This window comes from Xyrauchen texanus, chromosome 49, assembly GCF_025860055.1.
Source record: "Xyrauchen texanus isolate HMW12.3.18 chromosome 49, RBS_HiC_50CHRs, whole genome shotgun sequence".
In the NCBI taxonomy this organism is placed as follows: Eukaryota; Metazoa; Chordata; class Actinopteri; order Cypriniformes; family Catostomidae; genus Xyrauchen; species Xyrauchen texanus.
This window is the reverse complement of record NC_068324.1, coordinates 15,811,696-15,830,602: the sequence shown is the minus strand read 5'-3', so window position 1 is coordinate 15,830,602 and position 18,907 is coordinate 15,811,696. Positions and strand designations below refer to the sequence as shown.

Sequence of the window (18,907 nt, the reverse complement as noted above, 5' to 3'; positions counted from 1 at the left end):
TCTGCCTTATGTGTATTATTATTATTCTACATCTCTTTGCATGCAAATCTATGTGCGATTGAATTCATTGTCAAAATAAGCCATGGATGTATGTGGCTCATACAATATCTAACATTAATCAGAATTTGTGCTCTCTGACAAAGATTATTGTATTATGATCCTTAACTGTGTTGTATGTGTGCTTGTGGTGGATGCAGGTAAAAACTGGGACTTGAGCGCTGCTCTGAGTGACTATGAGCAGCTTCGGCAGGTCCACACTGCCAAACTGCCCCATGTCTTCAATGAGGGCCGTTACTTCAAGCAGCCGGAGCGTAGCAGCACACCACAGCACATCAGCAAGCCTGAGCAATGCCTCCAGAAACAAGAGGACAACACTCAAGGTGGGGCAAGCTTTTGTAAATTTGTGTTTTTTATTAAAAATGTGTATGTATTTTCAGATCATAATAGCATTAAACACAGCATGAAAAAGCATTCTCAATGCATTTAACTTATGTAACATAAGTTTGAGAGGAGCTTGTTCATCTAGGCCTGCCAATCATATCCCAAGAATATATAATCACCTAAAGGATTATTAGGAACACCATACTAATACTGTGTTTGACCCCCTTTCGCCTTCAGAACTGCATTAATTCTACGTGGCATTGATTCAACAAGGTGCTGAAAGCATTCTTTAGAAATGTTGGCCCATATTGATTGGATAGCATCTTGCAGTTGATGGAGATTTGTGGGATGCACATCCAGGGCACGAAGCTCCCGTTCCACCACATCCCAAAGATGCTCTATTGGGTTGAGATCTGGTGACTGTGGGGGCTATTTTAGTACAGTGAACTCATTGTCATGTTCAAGAAACCAATTTGAAATTATTCGAGCTTTGTGACATGGTGCATTATCCTGCTGGAAATAGCCATCAGAGGATGGGTACATGGTGGCCATAAAGGGATGGACATGGTCAGAAACAATGCTCAGGTAGGCCGTGGCATTTAAACGATGCCCAATTGGCACTAAGGGGCCTAAAGTGTGCCAAGAAAACATCCCCCACACCATTACACCACCACCACCAGCCTGCACAGTGGTAACAAGGCATGATGGATCCATGTTCTCATTCTGTTTACGCCAAATTCTGACTCTACCATCTGAATGTCTCAACAGAAATCGAGACTCATCAGACCAGGCAACATTTTTCCAGTCTTCAACTGTCCAATTTTGGTGAGCTCTTGCAAATTGTAGCCTCTTTTTCCTATTTGTAGTGGAGATGAGTGGTACCGGTGGGGTCTTCTGCTGTTGTAGCCCATCCGCCTCAAGGTTGTGCGTGTTGTGGCTTCACAAATGCTTTGCTGCATACCTCGGTTGTAACGAGTGGTTATTTCAGGCAAAGTTGCTCTTCTATCAGCTTGAATCAGTCGGCCCATTCTCCTCTGACCTCTAGCATCAACAAGGCATTTTCGCCCACAGGACTGCCACATACTGGATGTTTTTCCCTTTTCACACCATTCTTTGTAAACCCTAGAAATGGTTGTGCATGAAAATACCAGTAACTGAGCAGATTGTGAAATACTCAGACCGGCCCGTCTGGCACCAACATACCATGCCACGCTCAAAATTGCTTAAATCACCTTTCTTTCCCATTCTGACATTCAGTTTGGAGTTCAGGAGATTGTCTTGACCAGGACCACACCCCTAAATGCATTGAAGCAACTGCCATGTGATTGGTTGATTAGATAATTGCTCTGTCAAGCTCCTGAAGTTTGCAGACGACACCACTGTCATCGGCCTCATCCGAGATGATGATGAGTCTGCATATAGAAGGAGGTTGAACGGCTGGCTGTCTGGTGCAGTCAAAACAACCTGGAGCTGAACACGCTCAAAACAGTGGAGATGATTGTGGACTTTAGGAGGAACACCCCAACATTGTCCCCCCTCACCATTCTAAACAGCACTGTGGCAGCAGTGGAGTCATTCAGGTTCCTGGGAACTACCATCTCACAGGACCTGATGTGGGAGATACACATCGACTCTATTGTGAAAAAGGCCCAGCAGAGGTTGTACTTCCTTCGCCAGCTGAGGAAGTTCAACCTGCCACAGGTGCTGCTGAAACAGTTCTACTCAGCAGTCATTGAGTCTGTCCTCTGCACTTCAATAACTGTCTGGTTTGGTGCAGCTACGAAATCAGACATCAGAAGACTACAAAGGACAGTTCGGTCTGCTGAGAGGATTATTGGTTGCCCCCTGCCCCCCCTTCAAGAACTGTACACTTCCAGAGTGAGGAAAAAGGCTGGTAAAATCACTCTGGACCCACTCACCCTGCCCACTACCTTTTTGAACTGTTGCCTTCTGGCCGGCGCTTCAGAGCACTGAGCACCAGAACCGTCAGACACAGGAACAGTTTTTTCCCTCAGGCCATCCATCTAATGAACAATTAAATTGCCCCATTGAGCAATAATTATGTGCAATACACAGTTTAATTTTAATTTAAATTTATATTATCCAACTTATCCACTTCTGCCATTACTTACATTGCTCTGTACATAATATACAGGTTTTTGTTCTTTATATAACGGATTGTATTAGATTTGCACTACGTGTGTATGTGGGTATGTATGAAGATGAGTGTCTGTACGTATATGTATAATTATTTATTTTGTGTTCTTTTTTGTTTTTAATTACCTATGTCTTGCTGCTGTTTTTGGGATTGTTTGTATTGTTGTTGACTGGGAGCTCCTGTCACCTAGACAAATTCCTTGTATGTGTAAGCATACTTGGAAATAAAGCTGATTCTGATTCTGATTAATGAGAAATTGAACAGGTGTTCCTAATAATCCTTTAGGTGAGTGTATACTGTGAACAACTTCTTCACTCTCCCCATTTCCACCTTTATATTTCATAATATATTTAATTTACCTTAAGGCGCTCCAGGAATATATCTCTTTCTCTCTCTCTGTCTGAATCCAGAAAAGCGTCTGTCTCGGGGCATCTCCCATGCCAGCTCTGCCATCATGTCTCTGGCCCGGCTGCAGGTGTCAGGGGATTGTGCCCGGGAGCCATTCCCCCTGGAGATGCCCATCTACACATTCCAGCTGCCCGACCTGAGTGTGTACAGCGAGGACTTCCGCAACTTCATCGAGCGTGACCTCATCGAGCAATCCACCATGGTGGCCCTGGAGCACGCTGGTGCGTCCCATCGTTGGTTCAGTGCAAGAGTGAATCGAAACATAAGTCTGTTATTCAGTGATGATAAGCAAAAATGTATAACATACAAAAGTCATCTTAGATTGAAGACTAACTAGAATGTTAGAGGCTACCCAACACAGCTGCAACAGAATAAAACTAATCCCTGATCTTGGACCAACAGCAAAGCCAAGCTGATGTCTCAGACGAGCGCATACCTTCACGTCTAAGCAACATAGTTAATGATAACACCAAGGTTTATGATTTAAGACAAAGATAAAGACACTATCTAACATCTGCCTTTGTCTCAGAGAGATTAATAGCCCATCAAGTCATATTTCCCAGAGGGCCCTGTGGCTCAGCACATCAATAAGAGCATGAAACCCAACATTGTACCAGATCTGTGCTTAAGACAGCATTCCCTGGATTTGTCATAGCTTTAGCAAATCTCTGGATAACTACAAGTACTCAAGGAATTTATGCATGTATTTTAGGAATCTTTATACCAAAGAACGAGTTTAACACAATTCCCTTACCGTAATCTGCTAAAATTAATTAGTAAAAGATAAAATATTGCTTTTTAGCATGATCAATTATGTATTTGTTTTTATTTGATGATTTAAAATATGTTACTGAAACTTAAATTTGATGAACAGTTTTGGAGATTTCAGTCCTTCACTGTTTAACTAAATGGAGCTGTACTTGTATGCCTACTTCATACATAGAAATAGCTGGTGGCTTTAGCAACAAGATGGCAACCAAGTCAACTGAGTTGACAAAGAGAATTTAGCCACGATGGGAGAAAGGTGCCTGAGGTTGTTCCTGGCAGGCTCCATATGGTTAGGATTAGGGATGGGGGTGGGGTTAGGGCATCTTCTGCCTGCCAGGAACAAATCCAGGCACCTTTCTTCAATGGGCAAATTTAGTAGATCCTCTCAGAGGCAATAGCTAAATGTTAAATAGATAAATCTAAATGCTAAATGTGGCAGTCCCATGGCCTCAGGCTTTGCAAGCAGGGCTTAGATTTTAGACAGTGGTCAAAAAAAGTGGGAGGAAGATTTTACTCCAAGGGAAAGCAATTCTGAGGGTGGAGGGAACAATATTCACTGCGGTATCAGCTCCAGAGAAAGGAGTGGGCGAATGGTCAGTGCCCAGTGCAAACAGCTTCAGGGCAGAACAGCAGAGGACTCCTTATTCTTCTATTAAATGTCATTAATAAAAGCTATGGGGGTGTTTTGAGCTTGCCATGCTAACTAAGCTTTATATTCTATTGTGTTTTGTTCCTCTCTGTTTTGTCATATTTGGGATTTTTATAGTCCATGTTTGAATTATATCAGTGTAATTACGGTCTGTAGGTCGATTGAATTGGTGGTCCACCATGTGCATGAGCTGTAAGAAGCTACTACCACTAGCTACAACAGGAGATGGCAACTGCCTCCTGCATGCAGCTTCTTTAGGTAAGATTTTAGGAGTTTCTCCTTTAGGTTTACATTAGGTTTGATAATCTAATACTTTAGAATATGTATTCTTAGACAAAGATAACCTCTCAATCTAAGATTTGTTTCCATATATAATGTGTGTTCCAGGAATGTGGGGCTTCCATGACAGGGATTTGGTGTTGAGGAAGAGTCTGTATGCCATGATGAAGAGTGGGGCAGAGAGAGAAGCTCTGAAGAGGAGGTGGAGGTGGCAACAGACTCAACAGAACAAAGAGGTCAGTAACTCCCCAACAAATGAAAACTTACATTTTTCAAAGGTCCACAACTTAGAAACAATGCTTTTAGGACACATAACGGAAATCTGTTTGCATTTTGTTTCAATGATGGACTACATTGCATTAAGATCTGTTGTTTTTTTTTTTTACATATGGACGCACACTATTTATACCGAACGTATTTTGCCATTGTAGAAGTATTCCATGTTTCCATTCCTATAGAGCACAACAGTTGGGTTCTGGAATTAAAAAATTCCAATAATTTTCTCCATGGGTGAATTGATTTTTAACAATAACTCATAAACATTTAAAAACACACCTGTCATGGGAATATGCTTTTGTTAAGACATTATTCCATGTTATTTCAACTTTTTATATTATTTATTTTTTTAATTTATCCCCTTTTCTCCACAATTTAGCATGCCCAATTCCACTACTTACTAGGTCCTCGTGGTGGTACGGTTACTCACCTCAATCCGGGTGGCGTAGGACAAGTCTAAGTTGCCTCCGCTTCTGAGATACTCAGTCTGCGCATCTTATTATGTGGCTCGCTGTGCATGGCACCGCGGAGACTAACAGCATGTGGAGGCTCATGCTACTCTCCGTGATCCTCGCAATTTGCAACCCATTGAGAGTGAGAACCACTAATCACAAACACAAGGAGGTTACACCATGTGAGTCTATCCTCCCTAGCAACCGAGCCAATTTCGTTGCTTTGGAGTCCTGGTTTGAGTCACTCAGCACACCCTGGATTTGAACTTGTGACTCTAGGGAAGGTAGTCAGCATTAATACTCGCTGAGCTACCCAGGCTCAACTTCATTTCTTAAAATTTATAATAATGGTTGAATTCTAAAAAAAAGTACTCTACCCATGATCCAAAAGAGAAAAGATCTACCAATCTGAGAATCGCGACATACAAATCTCAGCAAAAGAGCTATGCAGCCACCTCCCACTTCCATGAAACATTCTGGACGATGCAATCGAGTCAATCTTCCAACATTCACAAACTACTGATCATTTTGTATTAGGGCTGTTGATTTAACACGTTAACTCAATGCGATTGATTATTTAAAAAAACACAATTTATCATGTAATAAGAATGTAATAAGAAAATTAGTACCATCGGAGCAATTCAAGCTTGAAGTATACCACCTCTTTTCAGCAGGGGGCAGTAAGCGAAAATATAGCTGTATAGGCGAAGCTCAGCTGTAAAGACAACAAACCATACTTAGACTTGATACTAGTGACAGCACAAGACAAAAATGTGTACTTGTGTTAAAACACAGCTGGACGAAGCGCTATTTTGAATGCAGGGATCTCGAGAAGTGTTTTTCTGAGTTTCAAAATATGTTTAACTTAACACATCGACCAGTGTTTATGACTCAACGTAGCCAAAGTAAGATGCTCCAAAAGCGTTCGTCTGATGCTGGTGTACATTGACACAAAAAGAAGAAAAGCCCTTGACAAATTTGATTACAAAATTAAATGCTGTGGACTGTATACGCCTTTTAGGCTTATAGGCCCAGGTACGTACAGAGGGGGTGGCTCTAGGGGCTCGAGCCCCTACTTTTTTGCTGAGGTGCCCGTCTGATGGAGCAGTGGTGTAGTGTGTGAAAGCTTGCACACCCAAATTAAATTGTATTTTTTTAAGCTTAATAATACCACATATGGGTGTAAAAATTCAATAATATTGTGCTAAAACATTGATGCAGTGATTATGGATTTTAATAATCAGTTTGGCTTTAATGACTAATATAATACCCAATGTGTTACAGAGGACATCTCAGCATCTTGTGCACTCTCACAATAGACGCCGGGCACATGACACATGCGCACCTTAAATTAAGAAAGTTGTGCATTTTTTTTGTTCAACACAATGCTTTACACATTTATTTCTTTTTCACAATCCAAGTTTTTAAACCAATGAATGTAACCTAAAGCCAGGTGGTTTATTTATTTATTTCAAATGTCTTGTATAATGCAAATTAGCCCACCATTGATATTTTCGTCTTTTAGCATATTTTGGAAAATAATTATGAATACAAATTCATTTAATCAAATTGTATGTCTAATTAGTAAGCCTAATATGTTGATACATTGCAGGCCTACCTACACCATTGATAAAAGTCTCATTAACATGCTAAATCATCCAGTCCAATGGACAATTTTGAAGTGACTGCCACTCAAAAATTATTAGATTTGAGCCCCTGTCCCTCAAAATGTCTGTGCAAGTCCCTGTACAGGGCCTATAGGCTGATGCTTATGTTCAATAATACTCGCAAGGCTCCTTTGGACTGTAGATGGGAGTCTATTTACTTTAATTGTAATATTTCATTTTTGTATTTAACTTGTTTCCTTAGATGCCAGCTTAGATAATTATTATAAACACAATTAATGCACGTCTTGCTAAATAATCTTGGTTAGAAGCCATCTGCCTGGAGCATAATTGTAAGTATAAACATTCTTCCACAGTTCTTCTGTTTTTCATAATGGCTCTCCCCATAAACACCTCTGCAGATTAGCTACTATGTTTCCGCCACAGCGCATAGTGTAAGATCGTATTGCTGTAACCAAGGACATAGATTTGGCTTGAACATTGAGGGGGGTTACAGCATTAATCATTTACATTTTTCCATTGATCATGGTATAAATAATGTGTACTTGCTTGTTTTGATTATTGGGGGTACTGGAGGATAGGAAATCAGCAGTCTGATCGATTGCAAATCCTTGAATTCTTTAGCTGCACTGCTTTCATTGTCCTGAAGGCCCAAGCTCTTGAATCAGCTTCTGCTGAACGGTATCAGTGATTAAATTTGTAGGAAATGAGTGGGTGTGTTGTGCAGTGGATGGAGTGCAAATATTTGTGTTCGCATGGGAGTCTTTGAGGGTGGAGGTTTTCGTGATACAGCCTTAATCTGTATGCCCAAATATGACACAACATGTTATCGAATATTTTAAGGAAGTCAAGTTAGCTGAGGAAGTGCTGGTAATACATGTGGAGCATCACCTTAGAGACCAGTTGTGGTCCGATTAATGTGTATACATTTTGGATCAATTTCACCAAAAGTGACAAAAATTCCTCTAAAATTAAAAATTGTGGGTGAAAAAAATGCCTCGGTAACAAATTTTTCAGTTTATTTATTTATGTATTTATAACATCTGATAAAGTTCTTAATATTCTATTTTATGCACTATTTCTATAGTTATACACATCACATAAAATATGATTTTTTCTTAATTTTACAGCTGTTAGTTAATATATTCTTTATCTATTTATTTAGATTGAGAATTTATGTAAATTAATTTATTTAAAGGAATCATTTGGTGAAATTTTTCCCTAAGCTCCATACTAATTTCTGACCCTGCAATGCTATATTTGACACAGAATATTTTTTATTTTAAAAATAAAAATCCTGTTTCCACTTTATTTTACAGTGCGTGTATTTTCAGTATACTTACAATGCACTTACCCAAGAAAGTACTGAAAGTAATATTAGGTAACTACATGTACTAAATATGGGTTAAGGTTAGGGTTAGTTTTAGGGTTAGGGTTAGTTGTTAATTACTGTAGTTGTTGTAAATATACAGTGCATCCGGAAAGTATTCACAGCACTTCACTTTTTCCACATTTTGTTATGGTGCCTTATTCCAAAGTGGATTAAATAAATTATTTTCCTCAAAATTCTACAAACAATACCCCATAGTGACAATGTGAAAGAAGTTCTTTGCAAATGTATTAAAAATAAAAAATGAAAAAAATCACATGTACATAAATATTCACAACCTTTGCCATGACACTCATAATTGAGCTTAGGTGCATCCTGTTTCCACTGATCATCCTTGAGATGTTTCTACAACTTGATTGGAGTCCACCTGTGGTAAATTCAGTTGATTGGACATGATTTGGAAAGGCACACACCTGTCTATATAAGGTCCCACAGTTAACAGTGCATGTCAGAGCACAAACCAAGCCATGAAGTCCGAGGAATTGTCTGTAGACCTCCGAGACAGGATTGTATCAAGGCACAGATCTGGGGAAGGATACAGAAAACATTTTGCAACATTGAAGGTCCCAATGAGCACAGTGGCCTCCATCATCCGTAAATGGAAGAAGTTTGTAACCACCAGGACTCTTCCTAGAACTGGCCGCCCAGCCAAACTGAGCGATCGGGGAGAAGGGCCTTAGACAGGGAGGTGACCAAGAATCTGATGGTCACTCTGACAGAGCTCCAGCATTTCTCTGTGGAGAGAGGAGAACCTTCCAGAAGAACAACCATCTCTGCAGCACTCTACCAATCAGGCCTGTATGGTAGAGTGGCCAGACAGAAGCCACTCCTCAGTAAAAGGCACATCACAGCTGGAATTTGCCAAAAGGCACCTGAAGGACTCTCAGACCATGAGAAACAAAATTCTCTGGTCTGATGAAACGAAGATTGATCTCTTTGGCCTGAATGGCAAGCGTCATGTCTGGAGGAAACCAGGCACCACTCATCACCTGGCCAATACCATCCCTACAGTGAAGCTTGATGGTGGCAGCAGCGGAGATGTTTTTCAGCGGCAGGAACTGGGGGACTATTCAGGATCGAGGAAAAGATTAATGCAGCAAAATAGAGACATACTTAATGAAAACCTTCTCCAGAGCGCTCTGGACCTCAGAATGGGGCGAAGGTTCATCTTCCAACAGGACAACGACCCTAAGCACACAGCCAAAATAACAAAGGAGTGGCTACGGGACAACTAGAACAGTACTGTACAATAATATGCTACCAAAATCCTTCATAAAATGCCCCTGAAAATCAAATCCCAGTGCAATTATTTCCCCTTTATAAAAATAGTTAATTTCTGAAACTGGTTGGTAAGTTTCCATATCCCTGAATCAGTTTGTGAATCAAAACACTGCTTCATCCATTTTTTATTTTCAACTTACAACTAACATCACACGAACATGTTCATAGAAGTCTCTGTGTAGCATTTTTTTGTATTAAAATGTTGTTGTAAATACTATGTAGGTAAATATTGCTGTTAATTACTGCATTTTGTTATATTTGTGCATTTAAATGAAAGTGATTATGCATCACACTTCCTTGTTTTTACTTGATTATTTCTAACTAGATTTGATGTATTTATTATTTTCTCCTACTACACACTCTGAATCTACTTGGCTTCAATGAGTTTTTGGTTAAAATAATGGATATAATAACCGGAAAAAAAAAAATGTTTAAGCCATTTCAGGGCAATTTAAGATGCAAATCATATATCATCAAAACAATAAAAAAATATATTGAGATATAATTGTTTTAGGGATCTCGCCCAGCCCTAGTGAGCAGCAGTGCAGTGGATGGAGTGGAAATGTTTATGTGCACATGGAAGTGTGAGAGGGTGGTGGATAGAGAATGCGTGGCTGTGTTTCCTTCAGAACATGTGCATATTGATTTACTTTCTCTCTTGTTCTCTTTCTGCAGTCGGGGCTGGTATACACCGAGGAGGAATGGGAAAGAGAGTGGAACGAATTGCTGAAGCTGGCCTCTAGTGAGCCACGCACACACTTTAGCAAGAACGGCAACTCCAGTGGAGGGTAACGCTCACACACACACTATCTCACTCATAGACAACACAACAGCATCATATTATGTCACATTCGGTTGTCTTTCCATTGCCACCTACTGTTTGTACTCTAGATGTTCCATTTAACTACAAATGAATTACTAATTGTATAACCATTTAAAACAATACATTTTCATCAAATGGTACACATCTGCTATCATCACGATCCACCCTTAACCCATAGGAGAAAAAAAACTGAGACGTAGAAATAATTTCTTCTGTAGAAAAAATGTACACAATACACTCCAACTGATGGCAAGCTATGAAAGCCCATCAAGTTCAAAAATTACACAATGCACTCCCGACTGATGGCGAGCTATGATTGAAAGCCCATCAACAGTTCAGTTGCTCAAGCTCACTCACATACTGCACTCAGACCACCATGAAAGGCCACTAGAAATTAACTCCATCCAGTAGCCACACTTAACGCATGACCTTTTGAGGGGTGCACTTCCATTACACAAAGTACAAAACCCATTAACATCCAAAGAACAATTTTTTTAGCATATAGTGGACTCAGAAAAGAACCAAATGCCCCTTCACAGTGGTGCAATAGAGCTTATTATTGTTGTGTTGAATGAAAAGCCACTATTTGTTCGTTTTGAGGACATTGCCACCTGGTGACCAAATCTGGAGCATTACATTATATTTTACCTGCAGTCTCAAAATATTAACTGTGTATGAATAAGAACAGTACATCTAAGGTCACAGTTTACAGCTTGGTGGAATCTATGTGCTGGCTGAAAGTAGTTGGGTTTAGTTTCCCCCCTCAGGAGTGTCAACTGAATCACTGTGGTTGACAGTTTCGAACATATCTTGCTTCAAGAGGAAACTCACCTCTTACTTTTAATTTGCCTTCTCTCTTGGAGAGTCATACAGACTGGAGATGAAAGTATCAACTGCTAGCTTACTGGCCTCTAAGTCTTCTGGCTTGGAAAATATTGCACAGAAATAGTTTCCGTTTTTTTCCACCCCACCCAAATCTATAGGCAGGGTTCCGTGTGTTATTGCAATAGTGAGATCTAAATATGAGTCGCTTCCTTTTTACTTGTGAGATTCTCATACCTTTTGCAAACCCAGCACTACTCTTTTGGGTTTAATCAATAGATTGAAATAACAGTCACTTTTAAAAATGAAGTGTGTTATTTTTTGGATATTAAAATACGTTTTCATATCCCAGCTTCTTTAGCAGGATTTATAGCAGTTACTATATTGTTTATTTTACTGTGGTTGGAACGCTGCTTTGATCAATCAGCATCCAGGATCAGTATCCATTTTAATATTGGAAAAGATTGCATTTCGTATCACTTGAATTTGTTCAATTTCAATAATTGCAACACCAAAAACAATGATTTTGTGAGAATTACACTGTTCCTTTAATAGCCTCAAACAGCTTTGAATGTAACTGTGTATTGGGAGCGAGGCATCTGCCTTCACAGATTAGTAAGGGCATATTAATATATAATTCATCTCTCTCTCTCTCTCTCTCTCTCTATACGCCCTTACTAATCTGAAAAATATATATGCAAAAGAAGACAAAAATTACTTTGTAAGAAAATGTTGTTTCATATACATGTGTGTGTGTGTGTGTGTGTGTGTGTGTGTGTGTGTGTGTGTGTGTGTGTGTGTGTGTGTGTGTGTGCCTGCGCATGTGCCTGCGCATGTGCCTGCGCATGTGCGTGTAACTACATTTTACTTACACAGTATTTTTGTCTTGTTTTGCAGTAAAAATATTCCACACTTTTACCCAGTAAAACAGAAAAATATATAAAATAAAAGCAAGCAAGAAAGAAGTATTAGCCAATGTGGTAAAAGAAAGAAAGAAAGATACGTAATTGAAAGGGAAAACATGTCTATTTTTCTTACCCCACTGGCAAATATTTTTTTCCTGTTTTAGACATAGCCTCGCTAAATTAACTTAAGGAGAGAAGTCTTTATATCCATGTTATTTTGCTTCTCAAGTAAACATGTCTTGATTTAAGGATGTTTAGATATATTTTCTCGAAAACAAGACAATGTTAGTAAGATTTTTTTATAATTTATTCATTTCATTTTTTTTACTAACAAAAGCAAAATAACTCAATGGGAAGTCCCCATCATGATAGAAAAACAAACATGTTTCTGTATTTATGTGTTTCTTATAGAGTGGATAATTCAGAAGACCCTGTTTACGAGAGCTTGGAGGAGTTTCATGTGTTTGTACTGGCTCACGTTCTGAGAAGGCCTATTGTGGTGATAGCTGACACCATGCTCAGAGACTCTGGGGGTGAAGGTAGGACTCACAACTCTATACACATTAATACAACCATATTACATGTTTAGACAGTTCAAATTACAGTCATTTTCCTAGATGGCAAACGTGCTGTTTGTGTCTAGCACCACCAGAGGTCTCTGTAGCATATTCTATTTGAGTAATACAGTTGAAATAGACAACATTAAAGGGATAGTTCACCCGAAAATGAAAACTCTGCCATTAATAACTCAAACAATTTTGTTTCAAACCTTTATAACTTTAGTTCATCAATTAAAGTAAAAGGTGACTGTGGCTAACATTCTGCCTATCATTTCCTTTGTGTTCTACAAATAAAGACAGTCGTACAGCTTGGGAACAATAATATGGTGTGTAAATAATGACAGAATTAAATTTTGGGGTGCACTATCCCTGCAATTTCTAGTTGAAAATCAACATCTATGTGTAGTAACTCAGCTATGTGAGACTGTAATGACATTACACTGTAAAGTTTTAATATAAAATTCCACCAATGTCAATGAGATATTAAAAAATGAATCAGTTTGATGGCTTTCACTTTGGAACGAATGACTGGAAATTACATTTTAAAGACAAACTGTTACTGCATTTCTACCATTTCTGTGGTTTCACTTGCAGCTTTTGCACCAATTCCATTTGGAGGGCTGTACCTGCCTTTGGAGGTGCCTCCCAATCACTGTCACTGTTCCCCGCTGGTGTTGGCCTATGACCAGGCCCACTTCTCCGCCCTGGTGTCCATGGAGCAGAGAGACCAGCAGAGAGAGCAAGGTAGATGCTACACTCCACCATCAACCAATCACAGCAGAGGAGCAAATCAAACAATGAAACAGCAATGAGATGATACAGTCATGGATACTATAGCGCAGGGCTGCTAATTAGACCAATGAAACTTTTTTTAATTCAGTACATATATAGTGACTACAATTCTCTATATAAGCAATAGTTGTCCATTGTTTTTAAGTACAAGCCACTAGTTAATTCAGAAACAAAATGGTGGAAATCTTTTTGGTAATAGTATACAAACTTTAGAGAAGTTTTTTTGGGAATATAATACTGTTTGCTGTCTACTGTTTAGGGATTGGAGTTTCAAGTTCTGGCTTCCGTGCGTGGACGTGTTTTTAAAATGTCAATAGGTATTATTAGCTAGCTGCGACATAATGTATGATGCCCAAAGGCATAGGGTGTTATTCATTGTGAAACTGTGTTTTCTTAATGGCATGAATCACACTGAAGGCCTAGACTTTAAATGCATGGCTCGCCACTGTTAATTACTAATTACATCTTCTACAGTTTAATTAGATTACTGTACTAAATACTCTATCTGAAAAATAATTGCATTACTTATTACTAATTACTTTTTAGCAAAGACCAATTCAAACTCTTTCTCTTGCTAAATGAATAATGCAGACCTGAAATCTAATAATCTTTGATCCATTATTAAAAGCACAGTTCATATACCCTAGTTGATCAAGAGTGAGAGACAGAGATGGAAAAAAAGTTAAGAATTATGCTATTTAATATACTTTAGATCTTCAGCTTTGTCACTCTGGGAGTCAGTCTCTAGTCAAGGACATTATTAGCTGGCTGTCAGTATTAGAGCCTTTATCTTGTAATCCATATTGAGTAGTGTAAAGGGTCTATAGTATATTTAGGAAAATATGTTGCTGTGTACTCCAGGTAGGGAAGGAGGTATTGCCCCAATTGAAGGAGTTCAAGTACCTCTGAGTCTTGTTCACGAGTGAGGGGACAATGGAGCGGGAGGTTGGCTGGAGAATCGGGGCAGCGGGGGCGGTATTGCACTCGCTCTATTGCACCATTGTCACGAAAAGAGAGCTGAGCCGGAAGGCAAAGCTCTTGATCTACCGATCAATTTTTGTTCCTACCCTCACCTATGATCATGAAGGCTGAGTCATGACCGAAAGAACTAGGTCGCGAGTACAAGTGGCCAAAATGGGCTTCCTCAGAAGGGTGGCGGGCTTCTCCCTTTGAGATAGGGTGAGGAGCTCAGTCATCCGTGAGGAGCTTGGAGTAGAGCCGCTGCTCCTTTGCGTTGAAAGGAGTCAGTTTAGGTGGTTTGGGCATTTGGTAAGGATGCCCCCTGGCCGCCTCCCAAGGGAGGTGTTTCAGGCACGTCCAGCTGGGAGGAGGCCTCGGGGAAGACCCAGGATTAGGTGGAGAGATTACATCTCCACACTGGCCTGGGAACACCTCTGGGTCCCCCAGTCAGAGCTGGTTAATGTGGCTCGAGATAGGGAAGTTTGGGGCCCCCTGCTGGAGCAGCTGCCCCCCGCGACCCGACTTCGGATAAGCGGTTGAAAATGGATGGATGGATGTTGCAGTGTAAAAGTTTGTGACATAACGGTAGGATGTTGTCATGTGGTTGCTTACTGACCCAAGTCAAAAGTGCCCACCCTCATGTCTCTATTATTTTCTGGACCCTAGATAATGCTGGAGTTCTGAAAATCAAAAGTCAAATTGTTTTGAATGTAATAGCAAATCGCTGCTCAACAAGCTACATGTGCATTTTAGTTTTATATTAAGGGTTAGAGGTTTGTTAGGATCTCTTAACTTAAGTGTGAGAAGTAGTAATTATGCTTACCTCAGGCACACTTAGTAACTTTTATAAATATGCATTTACCCCATCCCCCATCATTTGTACACTGCAGTGATGCCAGTTTAAATATCAGGTTAAACAAACTACAACAGGTTCATGTTGTCTAGGCTGAATGGCAACATTATTTATGCAGGCAGAGATCCAGCTCTTCTCTTTCTCTCTGACCTGCCTTTTCACTGGTACATTGACGCTCATTACAGTACAAGCTGTTCTCTTCACAGAAAAACTCACTTACTGCAGTTCTTTCAGTCAAGGCATTTGCTAGGTACAGACAAAACACGACTACCAGGCATAGACAAACAGTAAAAAGTTCGCCCTGTGGCATGTTAGCTTTGGACATATCCCAACAATTTGCTTTTAATATTTTTTAAGACTTAAATTAAAGGGATAGTATTTTATGTAATTCACAGGGGTTTTACTCTAGTGTAAAATTATATAGACAGCATTGCCTGTAGTTTATATAAATCATTTTCATGTCTGGGTGATGCTTTCATAAAAGAACAGCACGGTAAAGTCTTCAGCCCACTAGATGGCACACATCCCTTCTCTTTCCACAGAAAGCCTTCTTATATCCCCTCACAAACCCACTGACCCCATAAACATGTGGTCGGTTAGAAGCAGCAGTTGTTGACAGATTAGAGACCTCTACTTTGGTCACATTTCTGCAGGATATGAATGACTGACTCATCAGAAAATAAAAGAAAAACACCTTTCTTCTCTTGTCTGGAATGCCTCCACCTTTGAGTGGAGTGTGTATTTGACCTAGACAGGAAATTAGTTGGTAAAAGGTCTGCACTTATATAGTACTATTTTTAACCTTAGAGGTTACCAAAGCACTTTACACTGTGTCCCAATCACCCATTCACACACACACTCATACACCAATAGCGGCAGAGCTGCTATGCATGGTGCTAGCCTGCCATTGGGAGCAACTTGGGGTTCAGTGTCTTGCCCAAAGTCGTGTGAGTTGTGTGGGCCTGGAATCGAACCACCAACCCTGCAATTGGCAGCCGACCCACTTTACTACCTGAGCCACAGCTGCTCTAGTTAGTTCTGATGTGAGAATGTGTGAGAAATATATACCATAGATGAGTGTCTCTTGCATGTGTAGTGTAGAGAGGTGAGTTGAATGAGGTAATTTGTTGCTGTGCGTCAGGAGACAGTTAGAGCCATGAGGCCCCACTCCAGTACAAAATGCACACCCACTCACTCACATAACAGGGCTTCTCCCACTGACTCATTTCCCCTTATTCTATTCTTGACACTTTCCACGAATAGGGTATAATTTGGTCTGATTTTTATTTTAATTTTTTTAAAGCAATAGATGCACAAAGATGCACAAACCCCATGTTTTTTGTTAAAAACTATTAAATATGTAAGATAAATTATAATTTAACATAATAATTAATTAAGCATGAAAAGTAGCCAGGTTTAAAACTGTTACTGCGTGAATTCCCCAATTATTCAAAATGTACCATGCTTTTAATTTGACACTAAGCAACATCATTTTGATGCTGTTTGAAGACAAGTGATTAATCTCATTTTATTTTCAAAGTTTTTACACAAATTGTGTTGTTGACTGTATTTGTCAACCCTGTTACCAAAGTTGTTGTAAGAACAAATGATCAAACATTTGGTCCTAAACTAGCTACCCCCTACTGACGGATTGCTTAATCTTAAGATCATTTTGTAACCCTGTTACACAAGTTTTGTGTGAGCTGCTCCGTCATTTTGAATCACATTGACCCAGAATCACATTGTGAGTTGTATGCAGTAAAAAGGAATGACTAGGCTTTCTTGTGATCACATTTTTATGTTTCTATCCCAAACCTTTGCTGAGGATAATCATTTAAATGATGGCTGTCATAAAACCTTGCTTTTTAGAAAATGGACTCTAAATATTCCAAACTATTTTAGACATTACTTGACAGAATTGGAAGATTTATTCAAGCATTTATTAAATAGTTAATATATAAATAACAGTTTTATTAATAATTATATATTTAGAAATATATATATATATATATATATATATATATATATATATATATATATATATATATATATATATATATATCATATACATATACACATGTATAAAGGTTAAGAACTTGCTCTTACTGACCATTGGTTTAAAAGGCTAACAATTACTGGTAGGTCATGGGTTTTGGGTCCTATTCATTGAAAGTGCATCTTGCCTTCTCTCTCTCTCTCTCTCTCTCTCTCTCTCTCTCTCTCTCTCTCTACCTCTCTCTCTCTACCTCTCTTTCACCCCTAAAAAATGCTATCCCATAAACCAACCCATAGTGCACCACATCTCGATGGGCGAGCCCCTGCACTCTCCACTGGATCTTCCGCTCTGGTCTGCCAGGGAATGCCCATCTGCCCAGTGTGTGTTCAGGTGCCAGCGGTTTACAGAGAACACTAGTACTCTTGTGTGTGTGTGTGTGTGTGTGTGTGCATAAAGAACCAAAGCAAGAGAAATAGAGAGAGAAAATACCTTTTACATGCAAAAACAGCTATATTACACACTAATGGAAAGGTAAAATCCCAAAAAGCATAATTGGGCCTCTAATAACATTTACAATACCCTAATCCTATAACTGGACCTACGCCTACCCTTTACAAAAACACTCTGGCATTTATTGATTTTATTAAATTACTTTTTTTCACTGTAGGTGATTAAGGATGCACTCATGTAAAATATTTGCTTGTACAATAACTGTTATATAATTTTTGATTACTCAGCTAGTGTGAGCTCCAGTTTACAAGAGAAGTGTCCACAGAGTGGCTCCAAAAGAGAGTTGAATTTTTTGTTGTAAATGATGTAATAAAATCAAGAGGAATTCATATTTTAATAACTGTAAACCCCAAAACAATTCCTGGTTTCCCAGTGTATCATGGGTCCTGAACCAGGGACTCTGAGGTTTTCAGTAGCAATATAGGGAAAAGTAACCACATTTAAAATTATGCAAAAATGTCTGATGGGGGATAACATCAGTCACCTTTTTAATGTAATCTTTTTTAAGGCAATTTTTATGTATTGATTTGATCAGAATTTAAACTCTTCATGCAAAATAAAGCCCTGTTCAAGTGTTTTGGTGATATAGGCACTTTTCTTGGAATTTTTGACTTGTCTCATTTTGCTGTGGTTACACTTTATATGACACAAGTCAGCCAATAGGAAACTTGTGTTGCTATTTTGAGACGAGCCTGTCCAGTTATTTGAAGGCCTCTGTTTTCTTTAGCATTCGGTAGTCAGCTTTAAAATTTCATATAATGCGAGTGAAATACCTTTTTGTGGCATCATCAGCTCACGCCAAGATTGATGATTCAAATCACACAAATCGCAATCAGCATTAAAGCATCGGGTGGCATTGCAGATTTTTCTGTATACAGTTCACGTGTGCATGTGCGCGTGTGTGTGTGTGATTTTAATGTGGTGTTGGAAAGTATTTCAGCAATTTGATTTTCACTGATTTTTGGGAGATCGAGGAAAAAGCTTTGTTTAGCCACATAATTATTGTTTTTTTACACCGC

General features: G+C 39.2%; 1 protein-coding gene across 3 annotated transcripts in view; it reads left to right on the top strand.

Moving 5' to 3' along the window:
• Positions 1-18,907, top strand: part of LOC127640188 (OTU domain-containing protein 7A-like) — a 97,817-nt gene that overhangs the window by 69,156 nt on the left and 9,754 nt on the right. For 2 of the 3 annotated variants that reach the window (XM_052122619.1, XM_052122618.1), the window contains exons 4-10: positions 198-380; positions 2,950-3,168; positions 4,521-4,622; positions 4,752-4,879; positions 10,343-10,455; positions 12,629-12,756; positions 13,372-13,521. In XM_052122619.1, coding sequence (XP_051978579.1) covers positions 198-380; positions 2,950-3,168; positions 4,521-4,622; positions 4,752-4,879; positions 10,343-10,455; positions 12,629-12,756; positions 13,372-13,521 — 1,023 coding nt within the window. The remainder of the gene's footprint in view (positions 1-197; positions 381-2,949; positions 3,169-4,520; positions 4,623-4,751; positions 4,880-10,342; positions 10,456-12,628; positions 12,757-13,371; positions 13,522-18,907) is intronic. The other variant, XM_052122620.1, reaches the window with a different exon arrangement.